Genomic DNA, 16,024 nt, shown 5'->3' on the forward strand with positions numbered 1-16,024 from the left:
CCCCCACAAAGCTCAGCTTATAACTCCAACCCTGCATAAGCCCTACCCCTAAGGCAGAATTGTACTCAATAATATATCTTTAGAAATCTGACATTTCGTTTAACAATTTTTGTGTTTCTATGTCACAGCTATGCAAATGTAGGTTCTGCACTTGAACGTTGTATCGTATGAAATGTTCAAGTCGGATCTGATATCCACAGCCTTGACTTCCACCCGGAGGCTTAACGTGGTTGCACACCGTGGCATAGAGCGCTTCTGTCAACTCTATTAGCAGAAGTTGGGCCCTCGTTTACCAGAATGATTTAGTCACACCAGCGCTGATTATTTGATTATTCAGTCTAAAATAATAAGACCCAATCTAATAAGGTAATAACATTTTTGTTCTCTCTTATTCTCTTATTTCCGGACAGGGGATGACAAACACCCCAGCCGGCTGTAGAAGCTAACGGAAGCTAGCTAAGCTAAATGCTAGACATATTATACATATTTCATTGCCTTTACATTGTAATTTTATTGTAATGCCAATGGTATTTGTTGTGTAATAGTACTTGAATGTACGTTTTTAATTTGTATTGCTATGAATTGTTTTGTGTCTCACAACTCCATGTGAGTTGTCCTCAACTTTGTAATGCACCTTTTGTTGCTGTTCTTTATACCATACCTGTTTGTTGAGGAGTGACACATAAATAAAGATATATGTATCTATCTATCTACATATATGGTTCCCATGGTCCCTGTGGTTCCTATGGTTCCTGTGGTCCCTGTGGGTTTTCAACTGTCTGTTGTTGCGTGAAGAAAATCGGGGTTGAGCGGAATTGACCATGTTCTCATCTTTAGGTTTTGAAGATGGCTTCAAACAGTTTCATTGGAGAAGAGGAGGATGGAGCTGTTGTCGACATGACCACCAGTGAGAAGGTATGAACCCCTGAAACCACCTTATTCTTCTAGATTTCTCTGCTAAAAAAAATCAAAGAACAACAGGATATAAACTCAGTCAATCCTAACATGTCTGTTCCCACTTCTTAACACAGGTTGTGGACCTTCTGAACCAGGCTGCTCTCATCGCTACCGACAGTAAACTGACAGTTCTGAAACAGGTTTGTAATGTGCTGTCTGTCTTGAGGTCTGGGTATGGCCCCCAGCAAATAAATACCCACTAAGAAATCTGATTAATGTTTTTGAAACCTGTGAGATATACACAGATGAGCCAAATCATTATGGTTAATTTGCATTAATATTGATTATCCTGTTACCATGGCACCTGTCATGGGATGGGATATATTAGGCAGCAAGTGAACAGTCGTTGAAGTTGATGTGTTGGATGCAGGAGAAATGGGCAGGATTAAAGACCTGAGCAGTGCCAAATAGTTATTTTCTGTATGGTGTAAGTCATATGATGTATGGTGTATGTTATATTATGTGTATGTTATATGATGTATGGTGTAAGTCATATGATGTATGGTCTTATGGTCTTTCATCGTCATTCAGGTCCAGGAGCTGATCATCAACAAGGACCCCTCGCTGCTTGACAATTTCTTAGATGTAAGTATGTTTCTCCGCTCACACCAGGGCCGTGTCCAGAACATCTCTTTCGCAGTCTTTGCTGTGTATGCCTCAGAGACATGCAGAGATTTGATGTCCGTAGACTCAATGTACTCATGTGTAAATGATGCCCCCCCCCTCTCTCCCAATAGGAGATCATAGCCTTTCAGTCTGACAAGTCCATGGATGTGAGGAAGTTTGTCATTGGTTTCATTGAAGAAGCATGGTGAGTGTTCAGACCCGTTTGTCTCTGTCACACCGCATGCTCACTGGCAACAGACATCAAATTAATGTGTGTTTAGGGGCGCTTAGGTGGCGTAGCGGGTTAAGCGTCGACCATGTAACTGCAGGGTCCCCGGTTCGATTCCGGCCGGGGACATATCCTGCATGTCATGCCTCCTCTCTCTCACCCATCCTTCCTGTCTAAAATATCTACTGTATCTGTCAATAAAATGAAAAATATAAGTGGGACTGCCCCACTCAGAAAATAAATAAATAAATGAATGTGTGTTTAATAAATCCACTTTTGAAGCCAGATGCTGCGTAGCTTTTATCAAGACCTCTGGGTGTTCTTGTCTCAACAGTAAGAGGGACAATGAACTTCTGCTGAGGCTGATTGCAAACCTGAATATGCTGCTGAAGGATGAGAGTGTCAACGTGGTGAAGAAGGCCATCCTCACCCTCACTCAGCTCTACAAAGTGGCCCTGCAGGTACATCTGGATGACTCTTAACTGCACCAAAACAAGCAGAAGAGCTCATATAACTCCTATTTCAGAAACTCTACACTGGCTTCCTGTTAAGTTCAGAATAGATTTCAAGATCCTTCTGCTTGTTTCTAAAGCTCTCACTGGCACAGCACCAGAATATCTGAAAGACCTTGTGCTAGGATATCAGCCCAGTAGAGCTCTCAGGTCTTCTGATGCTGGTTTTCTCTGTGTACCACATGTACAAAAGAAGAGATTTGGTGAGGCTGCATTCTCATTTTATGCACCCAGATTGTGGAATGCACTGCCAGTTTACATTAGGGATGCAACCTCAGCAAATATGTTCAAGTCAAGACTAAAAACCCCATCTTTTATAAAAATAATTAAATGATGATTATATAATGATTGGAGCACTTTGAGCTGCAACGTTTGCAGGAAAAGCACTATACCCCAAAAAAGTTATTATTATGATTATTTTTTAACCATGCGATGTAGTGTAGCGTTGCTGTTTATTGAGGGTTGTGTTGTTGGGCCAGTGGCTGGTGCGCTCCAAGGCCGTGTCAGAGATGCAGGAGGCGTGCTGGGACCTGGTGACCCAGATGAAGGAGGAGGTTCTGGCCCAGCTGGACTCTGAGAACGATGGCGTGCGCACACACGCTATCAAGTTTACAGAGTCGCTCATCATCACCCTCTCCCCGAGGACGTCAGACTCTGACACTCCCAAGCGTCAGGAGGGAGACATCAGCTTGGACAAAATCCCCAGAGACCACGCCTATATACGCTATGGTGAGGGGGGCGCATTTAACTTTTCACAACTTTTCAAGTTTTTCATCAAAATATTGCTTAAAGACATGTGTGTATATATATATCCATACACCTTTTCTATTCAGTTTTTCCTTCTCTGCTTACGTTTAATTTCCATATGCACCTAAGTAATAAAGGCTTGTATGTCCTGTATATATATTGTAGGTTGGTTTCACGGTACATACAGTACCTCTTGTGTGTGCATGAACTGTGTGTCTTGATCTGACCAGCTCTGTGGGGTTTTCAGACACGCTGTGTGAGGAGGGGAAGTCGGCCCTGGAGCAGCTGCTGAAGTTCATGGTCCACCCCGCCATCTCCAGCATCAACCTGACCACGGCGCTGGGCTCCCTCGCCACGCTCGCTCGCCAGCGGCCCATGTTCATGTCTGAGGTGGTGCAGGCCTACGAGACGCTGCACGGTCAGTACGGCACCACGGTGATGTTAAAACATAGACCACAAGCTTTTTGTGCATGACGTTTTTTTAAACACGTTCTTCAACAGTTGTCTAGCAGATGACCCCCCCCCTCTCTCCTCCCATGTTTGAGAACTACACTGATTATGTAAAAGCAGAACTCGATTCTTCCTGCCCCTATGATAATGGAGCGACATTTACAGGGTTCCCGCGCTGGTCTTAAAAAGCCTTAAAGTCTAAAATCCAGCAATCCAACTCATAAGGCCTAAAAAGGTCTCAAATGTCAGTTATTAGGTCTAGAAATGAGGTGCTAGGTCTTAAAAATGAGATCTATTTACGCGGAAATTAATCCAGCTGTAACCAAAAAACTTGCTTCCTTTGTTGTCTGTGTGGCAGTGAAATCCCTAATTTCATCACCTAGAGGATGACAAAAAGCTATCATATGGTGTTGCGAATAGGTCTAAAATTCTATTCAAAGAGGTCTAAAAAAGGTCTAAAACGGTCTTGAATTTGACTTATTGAAACTTGTAGGAACCCTGTGTAGAATCTTCTTGTCGGTAAAATGATGGAATGGATCAATCTATTGAGGATTCGTGATCTTACAGCGTTGTGTCATCTCAGATGGATTAGGTGTGCAGCATACACGATTGACAAGAAAGAGAATATTCCTAACACGGGTCCAATGAGTACTTAACAGATTTTATTAAGCCCACAGCAGAGTAACTTCGTCAGTAAAGTACAAGCATATGAACAATCACCCTCTGGCCCAGGATGGTTTAAATACCCTGGGAGTCAGATAAGCCTTGGAACACCGCGCCACATCGTAATAATCAACATCAGTCAGCCTGACGCCAGCCTGCAAGACACCCAAGGCCGGTGTCTGTACCGACTGCCAGTCAGGCTGCCCGACGCAGAGACCATCTTCTAAACATGACAGACAACAGCTGAACGGTGTGATAGAGCAATGGCACACAGATTTATATTATAAAGAGATCCCACTAAAACCTAACAGTGAAATACTATCAGAGCTAACATCTGACTTAACAAAAACACGGTCTCTGATTATGCATTCGATATCAGGTCAAAGAGCTTAATTTCCTTTCTCTTTGTCTCTCCTCAGCCAACCTCCCCCCACCCTGGCCAAGTCTCATGTCTCTCTGTCTCTCCTCAGCCAACCTCCCCCCACCCTGGCCAAGTCTCATGTCTCTCTGTCTCTCCTCAGCCAACCTCCCCCCCACCCTGGCCAAGTCGCAGGTCAGCAGCGTACGGAAGAACCTGAAGCTGCACCTGGTGGCGGTGCTGCGGCACCCCTGCAGCCTGGAGTTCCAGGGTCAGATCGGCACGCTGCTCCTGGACCTGGGCATGTCCCAGAGCGACATCACCCGCTCCACGCCGGCGCCACGCGAGCAGCGCAAGAGGCCTCGCCACGACCCCTACACAGAGGGCAAGAAGATGAAGCTGGGTGAGAGGAGAGAGAGGAGAGACGCTCATGTTCACGTTCTGACTTATTGTTTTATTGTTTTTAGTCCTTTTATCTTCTCTTCTTTTAATTGTTATCATATCTTGTATTGTGTTGCATTTCATTGAATATCCTGCACTTTAGCTGTTCTACACCTGTGAAGCACTTTGGTTCAGCTGCTGCTGTATGTAAACGTGCTATATAGATAAAGTTGACTTGACTTGACCTCTATCTACTAGCTCGTTAGCTGATTAAAGCAGTTCCACACAGTCAAGGCAAGGCAAGTTTATTTGTACAGCACATTTCATACAAAAGGGGCAATTCAAAGTGCTTTACATACAGCATTAAAAGAAATACAGAAAAAGAAGGATAGTAATACAAAAATACCAAATAAAAATGATGGTTTGTGCCACACAGAGCCGGCTCTCATGGAGGACGACGAGGACAAGGAGGAGCCGCCCGCCCCCTCGGTGTCCAAGCCCTCCTCCATGCCCGCAGCCCAGTCTGCCATCGACCTCACCGCTGAGTTCCTGCGCCCGCTGCTCTCCCCAGAGAACGTGGCCAACCTGGTGAGCTGCTGTGGCAGACGGACATATGAAGACATCTAAACATTTAAACATTTAAACAGGCCCTAAACCACCTCTTCAAGCTCGCCTTCACCAGTTAACCCTCTCCCCCTCCCCTCCCCATGTGTCCCCAGCACCACCTTCATTAGGCCCCTATACTTTCTTTTATTATTTTGTTTCTTTTTTGTTACTACTCGATCTTTTCAGTTTGTAAAGCGTCTTTGACTGTCTAGAAAAGTGCTATATAAGTCTAATGTATTATTATTATCATTATTATTATGATTATTATGATTATGATTATTATTATGATTATTATTATTATGAAGACATTGTAGTCAACAAGTGAAGGCCGTGTTCATGCCTGTGTTCTCCCCTGCAGGTGCTGATCAGCATGGTCTACCTGCCTGACGTCATGCCGGCGTCCTTCCAGGCCACGTACACCCCGGTGGAGTCGGCCGGCACGGACGCCCAGATCAAACACCTGGCCAGGCTGATGGCCACGCAGATGACCGCTAACGGGATCGGACCAGGTGAGAGACGTGGGAGGAGAGGAGACTTGAAAGATGCAAATCTATAAGCAATAAGCCTTGGCAAACCAGGTCGAGGTCAGGTTGAACAAATGTGTCTTAATTTTAATAGCAATCAAGTCTTTTTTCTAAAAATGTTGGTCGAGAGAGGACGCTGGCGTCGCTCGTTCGCCGCTTCTCCGCCCGAAATCTAGATGTACTTGCAGTATACAGAGCAGATTGTCCTACACGATTTAGTAATCTAAAAATGAATTGGACCCTGTCCCCTATACTTTCTTTTTATTTCTTTTTTGTTTCTTTTTGTGTTTCTTTTTATTTTACTACTCAATCTTTTCAGTTTGTAAAGCGTCTTTGAGTGTCTAGAAAAGCTCTATATAAGTCTAATGTATTATTATTAGTAGTAGTAGTAGTATTATTAGTATTACCGTAGTATTATTAGTATTATTATTAACTTAAATCTGCCTCAATTTCTCTCCCATGTAATCCAGGACTTGAGCAGTGCAAAGCGCGTGACGAGGACACGGGGAAGGAGGAGGCCAGGGATGAAGCCGGGGAGTCCTCCAGCAACAAGGACCTCCTCATCATCCGCAAGAGCTCCGCCGTGGGCCAGGCCATCTCTGTGGTGGGGGGCTACGGGGACAAGACCCAGCCCACCGAGGAAGCCCCCCTCGTCAAGAAGCTCCCTGAACCCATCCTGCCCTCCACACAGACCAAGTGAGACCCTAGATCACTACTGTTACCACACATTACACACTCACACCCTCCCCTCCACACAGACCAAGTGAGACCCTACATCACTACTGTTACCACACATTACACACTCACACAACCGTGGTGATATTTAACATGTGGCTTTTTTTTTTGCGATATTTAGAACGCCAGGTGCGAGCGGGAGGAAAAAAGTGTTCCGATTGGCTGATGTGATCCAGCCTCTAACGGACGCCCAGGTGGAAAAGTTGACCAACTTGGCGGTCAAACGCATCCTGAATTCCGAAAAGGCGATCGCACGAAGCGGGATGGCTCATGTGAGTGTTCCAAACATGTCATGTCTATCTCTGGGAGATACAAATATTTTTTTGAGTTCAACGTTTTTTATGGAAGGATAGACATAACTTGTGGTAGTGTGTTATGTAATCACAACATTTTCAATTTGTGCGGCATGGCTTCAGCCTACACCTTTTTGGTCCTGGTGTTACGCATTGTGACTGTGTACATTTTTTATATCTGTATTATGAATTGTATTAGGGATCAAAATAAACATTCTCAATCAATCAATCAATCAATCAGGTCCGCGTGAAGCTTCTGTCCAGACTGGTGACCCAGTTCGAGGGGATGATGAAGGAGGAGGTTCTGGAGTTCATCCTGGAGGACATCCGGTCCAGGAGCGACCTGGCCTTCTCTCTGCTCTACCAGGAGTACAACACCTACCTCAGCCTGCAGCCGGACGGGCAGCTGGACAGCTACGACCACTGCCTGTTCACCCTGCTGTCTGGCCTGCAGGAGAAGCCAGAGCAGAGGGACGGGTGAGGAACACGCTTGTTACTTGTGTGTGTTACACAGTTTTAATGTCTGTTAGGGGTGCAGCGGTTCAGTTGGCCCACGGTTCAGTATGAACCTCGGTTCTTGGGTCACGGTTTCGGTTCGGTTTCAGTACTTGTTTTGTGCGTAAGGAGAAAAAATAATAATACACATTTAAAAAAAAAAAAAATATGTATAATATAATGCACATATACGACTTGCGTGAAGCAATGCTTGTATCGCTCGTTTCTGTTCACTGTTTTCGTTCCCTCATCATTGTATTTGATGCCAAAACCAAAATGAATGACCCCACAACGCAGATGTGTAGCAATCCAGGGCTTCCTCAAACTGTCGCCATGTTCTCAACTCCGCTCGCCACGAACAAACATTTGAACAAGAAGCAACTGCGTTCCAGACCAACTCCACCTCCCACTTTCAACGGAACGCAGCAACCGGAAAACCGACATTCACTAGTGTGTATTAAACCGTGGAAGGCGAACCGTACGGATCAATATAAAACAGAAGCGTTGCAGCCCTGACGGCTGTGCAGTTACATAGAAATGTCGATGAAACGAAGGGAAAGCTGTCATAATAATGATCAATGAAAAGTGAAACCCTGATCTACCCCTCTTGTTTAACGCTGCCCCCATCTTTCAGACTGTTTACCAAGCTGGTGCTGGAGGCTCCTGTCATCACCGAATCAGCGTTGGAAGTGATACGACGTTACTGTGAGGACGAGGTAACGACCGTTTCGCTGATCGTATCTTCACCTGATAATTTGTATGAAATAATTCCTAATCTGTCATGAGACTGATGTGCTTCCTGTTGTGTCTGGTCAGTCGCGGGTGTACCTGGGCATGACCACTCTGAAGGAGCTGATCATCAAGCGGCCCTCCAGGCAGTTCCAGTACCTCCACGTGCTGCTGGACCTCAGCTCGCATGAGAAAGAGAAGGTGACTCGTCATTCTCCACAGTCCTGATCACATGACGTCCCCATATAGATTGAAAAATCATTGACGAAACGCTGTCCTCTGAGTTGACTGTTTAGTTAGTGAGTCTCATGGTGTGTTGTGTGTCCAGGTGCGCTCCAACGCGCTGGCCTTCATCAAGCGGATGTACGAGAAGGACCAGCTGAGGGATTACATTGAGAAGTTTGCCCTCAACTACATGCAGCTTCTCGTACACCCCAACCCTCCATCGTTACTGTTTGGGGCTGACAAAGACACAGGTTTGGCTTGGCACATAGGCCTTTAAACACACACACACATACACATTTGAAATGCTTTATTTATGTCCACATAAATGTACAATATCTAAAGGACATAAATACTATCAGTGCATTTTGACATTATGAAAACAGACAGTTACAATAGTGCTGAGTTGACAACCGGTTATGCTGCACACAAGATGTTATTCACACCAGATGATAACAGTGGGTTGACAGATACAGTATCAATACTGTACAACAGACAGTATCCAGGGTATCTCATGGGTACAAGAAGCACCGCCTTCTCCATATTGAGCGGCTACCAATAACAGCAGATACTGCAGGGTATCCGCGGTGTCTTGAAAAGTATTAAAAGTTGATAAATCAATTTTGGGAAAATCAAGACCCTTAATAAGTATTAAAATGTCTTATCACGATTTTATGAGGTCTTGAATTTTGTAGGTATTTTTCTGAATTAGACTCTGTCCAAAGAGTTTGAGTCCTAAAAACTTTTAGTAAAAGTTCGTGAATTTATACGTTTTATTAAAAAACGGAAACGGAAATTCTGTTGTATGATAGTGGTCTAGTCTGTTGCAAACTAAACCTGTTAAGTTAAAGGTGTCACTGATGTAAACGGTTACAGCTTGAAGTGGCGGTGAGGTCTGGAAAAATATTGACAAGGTCTTTAAAAAGTCTTAGAAATGTATTGAAATTAACCTCAAGATTCCTGTATATACCCTGTACTGAGATACACACACACACACACACACACCATGTCTCGTTTTTTACGTCACACCCACTGTCCACCTTCCTCTTCTCCCACCCACACAGAGGTGGCCTCCCCCTGGACAGAGGAGACGGTGAGACAGTGTCTGTACCTCTACCTCTCCCTCCTGCCTCTGAACCACCGCCTGGTACACGAGCTGGCCTCGGTCTACACGGAGGCCATCGCTGACATCAAGCGCAGTGTGCTGCGGGTCATAGAGCAGCCTGTAAGACCTCTTCTTTCCCCTCACTCCTTCTTTGTCTTTGGTTTTCGTCATGGCTCTTCCTTGCTCCAGTGTTTGGCCAGCACTCAGAGTTGAGATGAGTTATTTTTTATTATTTTATTCTAGATCCGTGGGATGGGGATGAACTCTCCAGACCTGCTGCTGTTAGTCGAAAACTGTCCGAAAGGCGCCGAGACTCTGGTGACCCGCTGCTTACACATCCTGACAGATAAAGGTAAAACACTCGTCTGACTCCTCTGCCCCCCCCCCCCCCCCCTCGTCTCCCAGATCGCCTTTACGCCACAAGGAGAGAGAGGAGACCGTGTCAGCTAACACAGGGCTCTAACGGACCCGTTTCTTTGCAGTGCCTCCGTCACCAGAGCTGGTGGAGAGGGTGAGAGACCTGTACCACAAACGAGTACCCGACGTCCGCTTCCTGATCCCCGTCATCAACGGCCTGGAGAAGGTGAGGTCCCGACTAAACATGAAGGAGTTAAAACTACATGTAGTTTTCCAACTAAAAGTATTCCTCGTTGGGTAAGCTAACAGTGGCGTCATAACAGTGTGAGTGACAGGCGGCTGGGTGGTACGTTGACTCTGCTGTTGTTCTACAGAAAGAGGTGATTCAGGCACTTCCCAAGCTGATCAAGCTCAACCCCATCGTAGTGAAGGAAGTGTTCAACCGCCTCCTCGGCACCCAGCACAGTAAGACTCCCTCATCTTCCACTGACGCTGTCTGGTTTAGCTTTAACACGCTGTAGGAAGTGTTGATGTTGTGTAATAATCACACGTGTCATCTCTGCTCCTCAGGTGAGGGGAGCTCCTCTATGTCCCCTCTGACCCCTGGTGAGCTCCTCATCGCCTTACACAACATCGACTCCACAAAGTGTGACATGAAGTCCATCATAAAAGGTAAGTTGTCGTCATGACAACACACCTGTTCAACTCTTATTTATTTATTTATTTATAATTTATTTTTTACTCTATACTTATTTTAAGATTTATCTAAAATGTTGGAAATGTATGAACTGTTTTTTGGGAAGTATTTTTATTAGTTTTCAGAGGGTTATACATCTAAAATCAGGATCAAGAGAACCATGCACCTATCGCTAAGCCACGCCCCCTTTGAAAACTCGGACAAACAAACAACGCTTCACTGACAGTGACTGACTGACCGACCGAGACTGAATGACATTCGATGACTGACAATGGCAGGAGTTGGCACATTTCTGATTTCTGATTTACCACAGCAAGTAATAGACATGTTTTTTTTAAAAGATGACAAGACTATTTCGTCTAGAAGCTTTTCACCATCAGATATTAGCGAGTTGTTTGTCAGAGTTTTCTGCCTGTCGTGACTTTTGCTGTGATATGATTGGACAACTTCTATTTTGTGGCGTGGTTTAGCGATAGTTCCATATACCCCGTTTTCATGTCTGAACTGTTGAGAGCTTTTCTCTGTGTGTGTGTGTGTGTGTGTGTGTGTGTGTGTGTGTGTGTGTGTGTGTGTGTGTGTGTGCAGCCACCAACCTGTGCTTCGGGGAGAAGAACGTGTACACGTCGGAGGTGCTGGCGGTGGTGATGCAGCAGCTGATGGAGCAGAGTCCTCTCCCTATGCTGCTGATGCGTACGGTCATCCAGTCCCTCACCATGTACCCCCGCCTGGGCGGCTTCGTCATGAACATCCTGTCACGCCTCATCGTCAAGCAGGTCCGTCAGCCCCGGAGGCTCCTTCCTTAACACTACAACAGCCGTGCCTATTTTACCAACTAGTAGAGCCGCCTTGGGGGTCAAATAGACCCCCTTTTTAGAATGTAAATCTGTTATTTACACACAGAGATCACTAGAGGGCGCTTCTTTTTTTAGCCTGCCTCCTACACAGAAAAAATGCAAAACAGCTTCATACTATCTTATCCTGAAGTGATTTTGCAAATGTAAGGATACTGGGTGGTAGAACGCACATATCTAGGAAAAGTCATGAAAGGAGGGTCCCGAAATTTGATCGAGTGCAAAGATAGATATTTTTTTTTACTCACAGGGGTCACCGTGAGGTGTGCACAGTTCTAGTGCACAGTTTTGAGCACAGTGATGCAAAAGTTCCAATCAAATATTTGCCTTCTCTGAACGGAGGTAACCCCGGCCCTGTCCATGTCCCCTGTTTGTTGTGCAGGTGTGGAAGTACCCCAAGGTGTGGGAGGGGTTTGTCAAGTGCTGCCAGCGCACCAAGCCCCAGTCCTACAGCGTGCTCCTCCAGCTGCCCCACGCCCAGCTGACCAGCGTGTTTGAGAGATGCCCGGAGATGAGGGAGCCTCTGCTACAGCACGTCCACTCCTTCACCCCCCATCAGGTAGACTCATTCACTCTTTCACCCCTCACCAGGTAGACTCATTCACTCTTTCACCCCTCACCAGGTAGACTCATTCACTCATTCACCCCCCATCAGGTAGACTCATTCACTCATGAATCTCTCTCTTAACACCTAGAGGCTCTTGGGTTGTTGTGTAATGCTAATAGAGCTGGACACCTGCTCAAAGTCATTTACCTGAGCTTGACTCTGTTACCATCAGAAGCCCTATTCTGTTACCATCAGAAGCTCTATTCTGTTACCATCAGAAGCTCTATTATGTTACCATCAGAAGCCCTATTCTGTTACCATCAGAAGCTCTATTCTGTTACCATCAGAAGCCCTATTCGGGTGGGATCAGTATTATCTGGGGACATCTGGTCATTTGTAATAATTACGGTGGTCATCTGTGTTCTTAATCCTGTGCAAGTCGGGGGGTAATTTCTAAATGACATGAGGTCCTCAGATAATACTAACCCTGTCCAAATAGAGCTGTACTTATTGATCCCACATTTAAATCTATTTTTGGTCTCTTCTTTACCCACACACTCTGACTCTTGTGTTGCAGCAAGCCCACATCCCTGCCTCCATCATGGCCGTCCTGGAGGCCAACCACAAGCCACAGGAGGTGCCAGTGCCTGAGCCGATGGCGCCTGTAGTGGAGAGAGAGAGGGAGAGAGAGAGAGAGGTAATAGACACAGGGAACACGGATGGCAACCATTATTGTCACAAACATATTTCCTGTTAAAATGCTAAATGAAACACTGTCGCTCATTCTGTATCACTGTTTTCCACTCTCACACCATGCTTCTTCTTCACAACCCAGGTTGAGCCACCCCAGGTTGAGCCACCTAGGTTGAGCATTGCAACCCCTGCAGTAGAACCAGAACCTCTTCCAGTACCAGTGAAAGACCCAGAACCACCGGCCCAGCAATGTCTGCCGAAGGTGAAAGAAGAAGAAGAAGTAAAAGAGGAGGCCATGGAGGAAGGACAGGCAGAGCCCGCTAGTCAGGAGGGAACAGGAGAGACAGTTTCACAGGTAAATCAACTCTACTTTTATTGGTGTTCCAGTGGTTGTTATCATGCAGAATTTCTCAGAAGGGTGAAGTATTGAATAGATGAAACCAAATCACTTGTGTTTCTAGCAGGTGGAATTGCCAGATGTCAACGACAACTCCACATCAGCTCCTACTAACGCAACAGAGGAACCAATGGAGGAGCTACCTACCGAACCTTCAGATGTCAACGACCAATTAAAAGATGTCCCAGAAGCCAGCAGCACAGAGCCCCAGACCGGCCCGGGAGAGGCAGAGTGACGCCTCACCAGAGGACATGTAGAGTAGCTGTGCAATGCAGCAATGCAGCTAGTTAATTGGGGTCAGGGTGAACAGGTGCAAGTCTAGCCCTCTTAAAAACACACCTCCAGAAAATAGACTTGCCTGTTCTTTTTCATCCAGAAATGCTTTGTCCTAGTTTGGTCATTAGTTTGGTCCTTAGTTTTTGATTTGTTAATATTGCAAAAATACAATGTAGACTTGTATTTGGGGGAGGGGGCGGTTACATTAGGGCTAATGTAACTAGTTTTTGTTTCAAAATCGTCATAGAATTTTTTTGTTGTCATGAGTACAGAATAAAATGTTTGTACCTGTTTCTGTCTCTTTTGGTTTTTCAAGTGCACTTTAAAAACGTGTGAAGATTAATAATAATTCTATAATAATAAATAATTATGTGACCTATATAGTGTACTGTGTAGCCTACTGTAGTTGGATTCAATAATGATAATTCTTTCATTAATTGGACAATGAGAAATGTACAAGCTTGTGTGATTTTCCAAGTGGGTCAGAATGCACCATTTATGATCCCCAAGTTTTCCACTTCAAATAACAGTTGGAGGGCTCAACAGAGCCGTTGAAATGGATGATGTTTTAGCTTGTCCTTTTGAAGTGTACTGGTAGGGGGATTCAATCATAGTTCGTAAATTCGCTCTGGAATCTGATCAGCACTCATGAAATGCCTCTGTCCAATCAAATGACTTGGTCCCTTTATGACGTTGAACCCAGTGTGCGCTCCGGCGCTCTCAGAGCGAATTTACGAACGCAGCCATTGACTGGACGGCGGTTTGATGCAGTAACACCAGCATAGCAACGGTTTTGTTTTAGGAACTTGGTTACCGATAGCTAGTTTTTACAAGCTAACGGTTGAGATATCTGTCATTTTGGGCTAAAGTTTTGGCCATTGATAGTGTGCTAAATGTTAGATTAACATTGAACTAGAAGGTTTTATGACATAAATAAACAGTTGTAGTTGTCCAGAGCTCAGAGAGATGGAGGGTCAGGAGGCAGCGAGCCAGCGGGACCAGGCGAAGACCTGCTTCAAGGCTTTTATGATGAAGAATAGACAAGAGTGAGACAGATTGTAGTGTCTTAGCTTCTATAATATACAGTAGAATAAAGACAGAGAGGTGCTACGTTTGGTTGACAGCTTTAGTGGTTAGAACTCGGTAGCCTATAACAACGAGTGTGACCAGGCGCACACAATGACGTAGGCTCTTAAAGGAGCCTAGAACATAACACTCCTCCCTTCTACAATTTAAGTTGTATCTAGACAAATAACACAATACATTCTGCACATTCTCTTTAACATAACTAGGTTGACCTAACTAGTCCAGGGCCTCTTTACTTGAACATAACTAGTCGAGGGCCTCTTTATTTAGGGCTTTATAAGTCCAGTCTTTCTGGTGGGTTGCCTACTCTCTCTGGATATCGCTTGTAGGCCGCTGGTGGCTCCTGTGGTGGCTGTACCACAGTCTCTGAACCGTCTCTTATCCTTGTCTCATGCCCTGAATCTCCATCGCCTACATCCGTATCTTCTTGAATGCCCATCGGCTGTGCTGTGTCTGCCTTCTCTGTAGTTCTGCAGTGTCCCTGCTCCATTGTTGGCTGTACAGGTGTTTTTGTCGGTGCTGTTTGTTCTCCAGTCGAATGCATCTGATCAATGTGCCGTCGCCACACCATGCTTGGTCCCACCTGTACTTCATAGCTTCGGGGGCCTGTCTGTGCTTGCACTATCCCACATGCCCACTTCCCACCCCGCCGATAGTCTCTCACCATGACTTCCTGTCCTGTAGCGATTTGACGCTCCCGTCCGCCATGCAGCATCCTTGCCTGTTTGTTCAAGACTTCATTGCGTCTGTTTGGCTTCATGAGATCTAGGCGTGTGTGCAGAGTGCGCCCAAACATCAATACCGCTGGGCTTTCACTTGTGGTGGCATGTGGCGTGTGCCGGGCCAGTCTAGTCTGCAGCGTTCCTCCATCCTGTCTGGATGCTCTGAGTCCCTGTTTGAGGGTCTGTGCAAACCTCTCTGCTAACCCATGTGTGGCTGGGTGGAATGGAGCTGAGGTTGTGTGTTTGATCCCGTTTACCGCCATGAATTGTGCAAATTCTTCACTGGCAAACGTTTGTGCTTTGTCACTGACTAACTGAAGGGGAAGCCCAAAACGAGCGAATGTTGTTCTCAAACACTCAATGGTCTGGGTTGAAGTCTGAGTTCCTGTGCAAAAAAACCTCTGGCCATTTGGAGTGTGCATCAACGATAACCAAGAACATGTGTTTCTCAAAAGGTCCCGCATAATCCACATGTATTCTCTGCCAGGGCTCTGTAGGCCACTCCCATGGATGGACAGGGACTGGTGGTGGCATGTGGCGGTTCTCTAAGCCAACCAGTACAGTTCTTTGTCATCGTTTCTAGTTGTTCATCCACTCCGGGCCACCAGAAGTGGCTATGGGCCAGCATTTTCATTTTTACTGTCCCTACGTGGCCTTCATGAATTTGCTGCAAAACCTGGCTCTGGCATTTACTGGGTACAATCACTCTCATGCCCCACAACAAGCATCCCTGGTGCGTAGTTGTCTCATCTTTTCTCTGCAGGTATGGTGCAAGGTCCTTGTGGC

The 16,024-nt window shown here is 45.6% G+C and overlaps 1 protein-coding gene across 1 annotated transcript; it reads left to right on the forward strand.

Moving 5' to 3' along the window:
- Nucleotides 1–241: 241 nt before the first annotated feature.
- On the forward strand, nt 242–13,716 carry sympk (symplekin). The gene is made up of 27 exons (XM_080549638.1): nt 242–366; nt 838–915; nt 1,032–1,097; nt 1,489–1,542; nt 1,695–1,768; nt 2,127–2,253; nt 2,784–3,033; nt 3,299–3,469; nt 4,686–4,925; nt 5,340–5,491; nt 5,868–6,018; nt 6,504–6,729; nt 6,890–7,040; nt 7,303–7,538; nt 8,191–8,272; nt 8,373–8,486; nt 8,614–8,761; nt 9,572–9,732; nt 9,856–9,964; nt 10,095–10,195; nt 10,344–10,434; nt 10,540–10,641; nt 11,252–11,439; nt 11,900–12,076; nt 12,642–12,761; nt 12,900–13,112; nt 13,219–13,716. The coding sequence occupies exons 2-27, from the start codon at nt 847–849 to the stop codon at nt 13,387–13,389; spliced, it is 3,744 nt and encodes a 1,247-aa protein (XP_080405764.1). The 5' UTR covers nt 242–366; nt 838–846; the 3' UTR covers nt 13,390–13,716.
- The last annotated feature ends 2,308 nt before the right edge of the window (nt 13,717–16,024 follow it).

This window comes from Nansenia antarctica, assembly GCF_963989245.1.
Source record: "Nansenia antarctica genome assembly, chromosome: 20".
In the NCBI taxonomy this organism is placed as follows: domain Eukaryota; kingdom Metazoa; phylum Chordata; class Actinopteri; order Argentiniformes; family Microstomatidae; genus Nansenia; species Nansenia antarctica.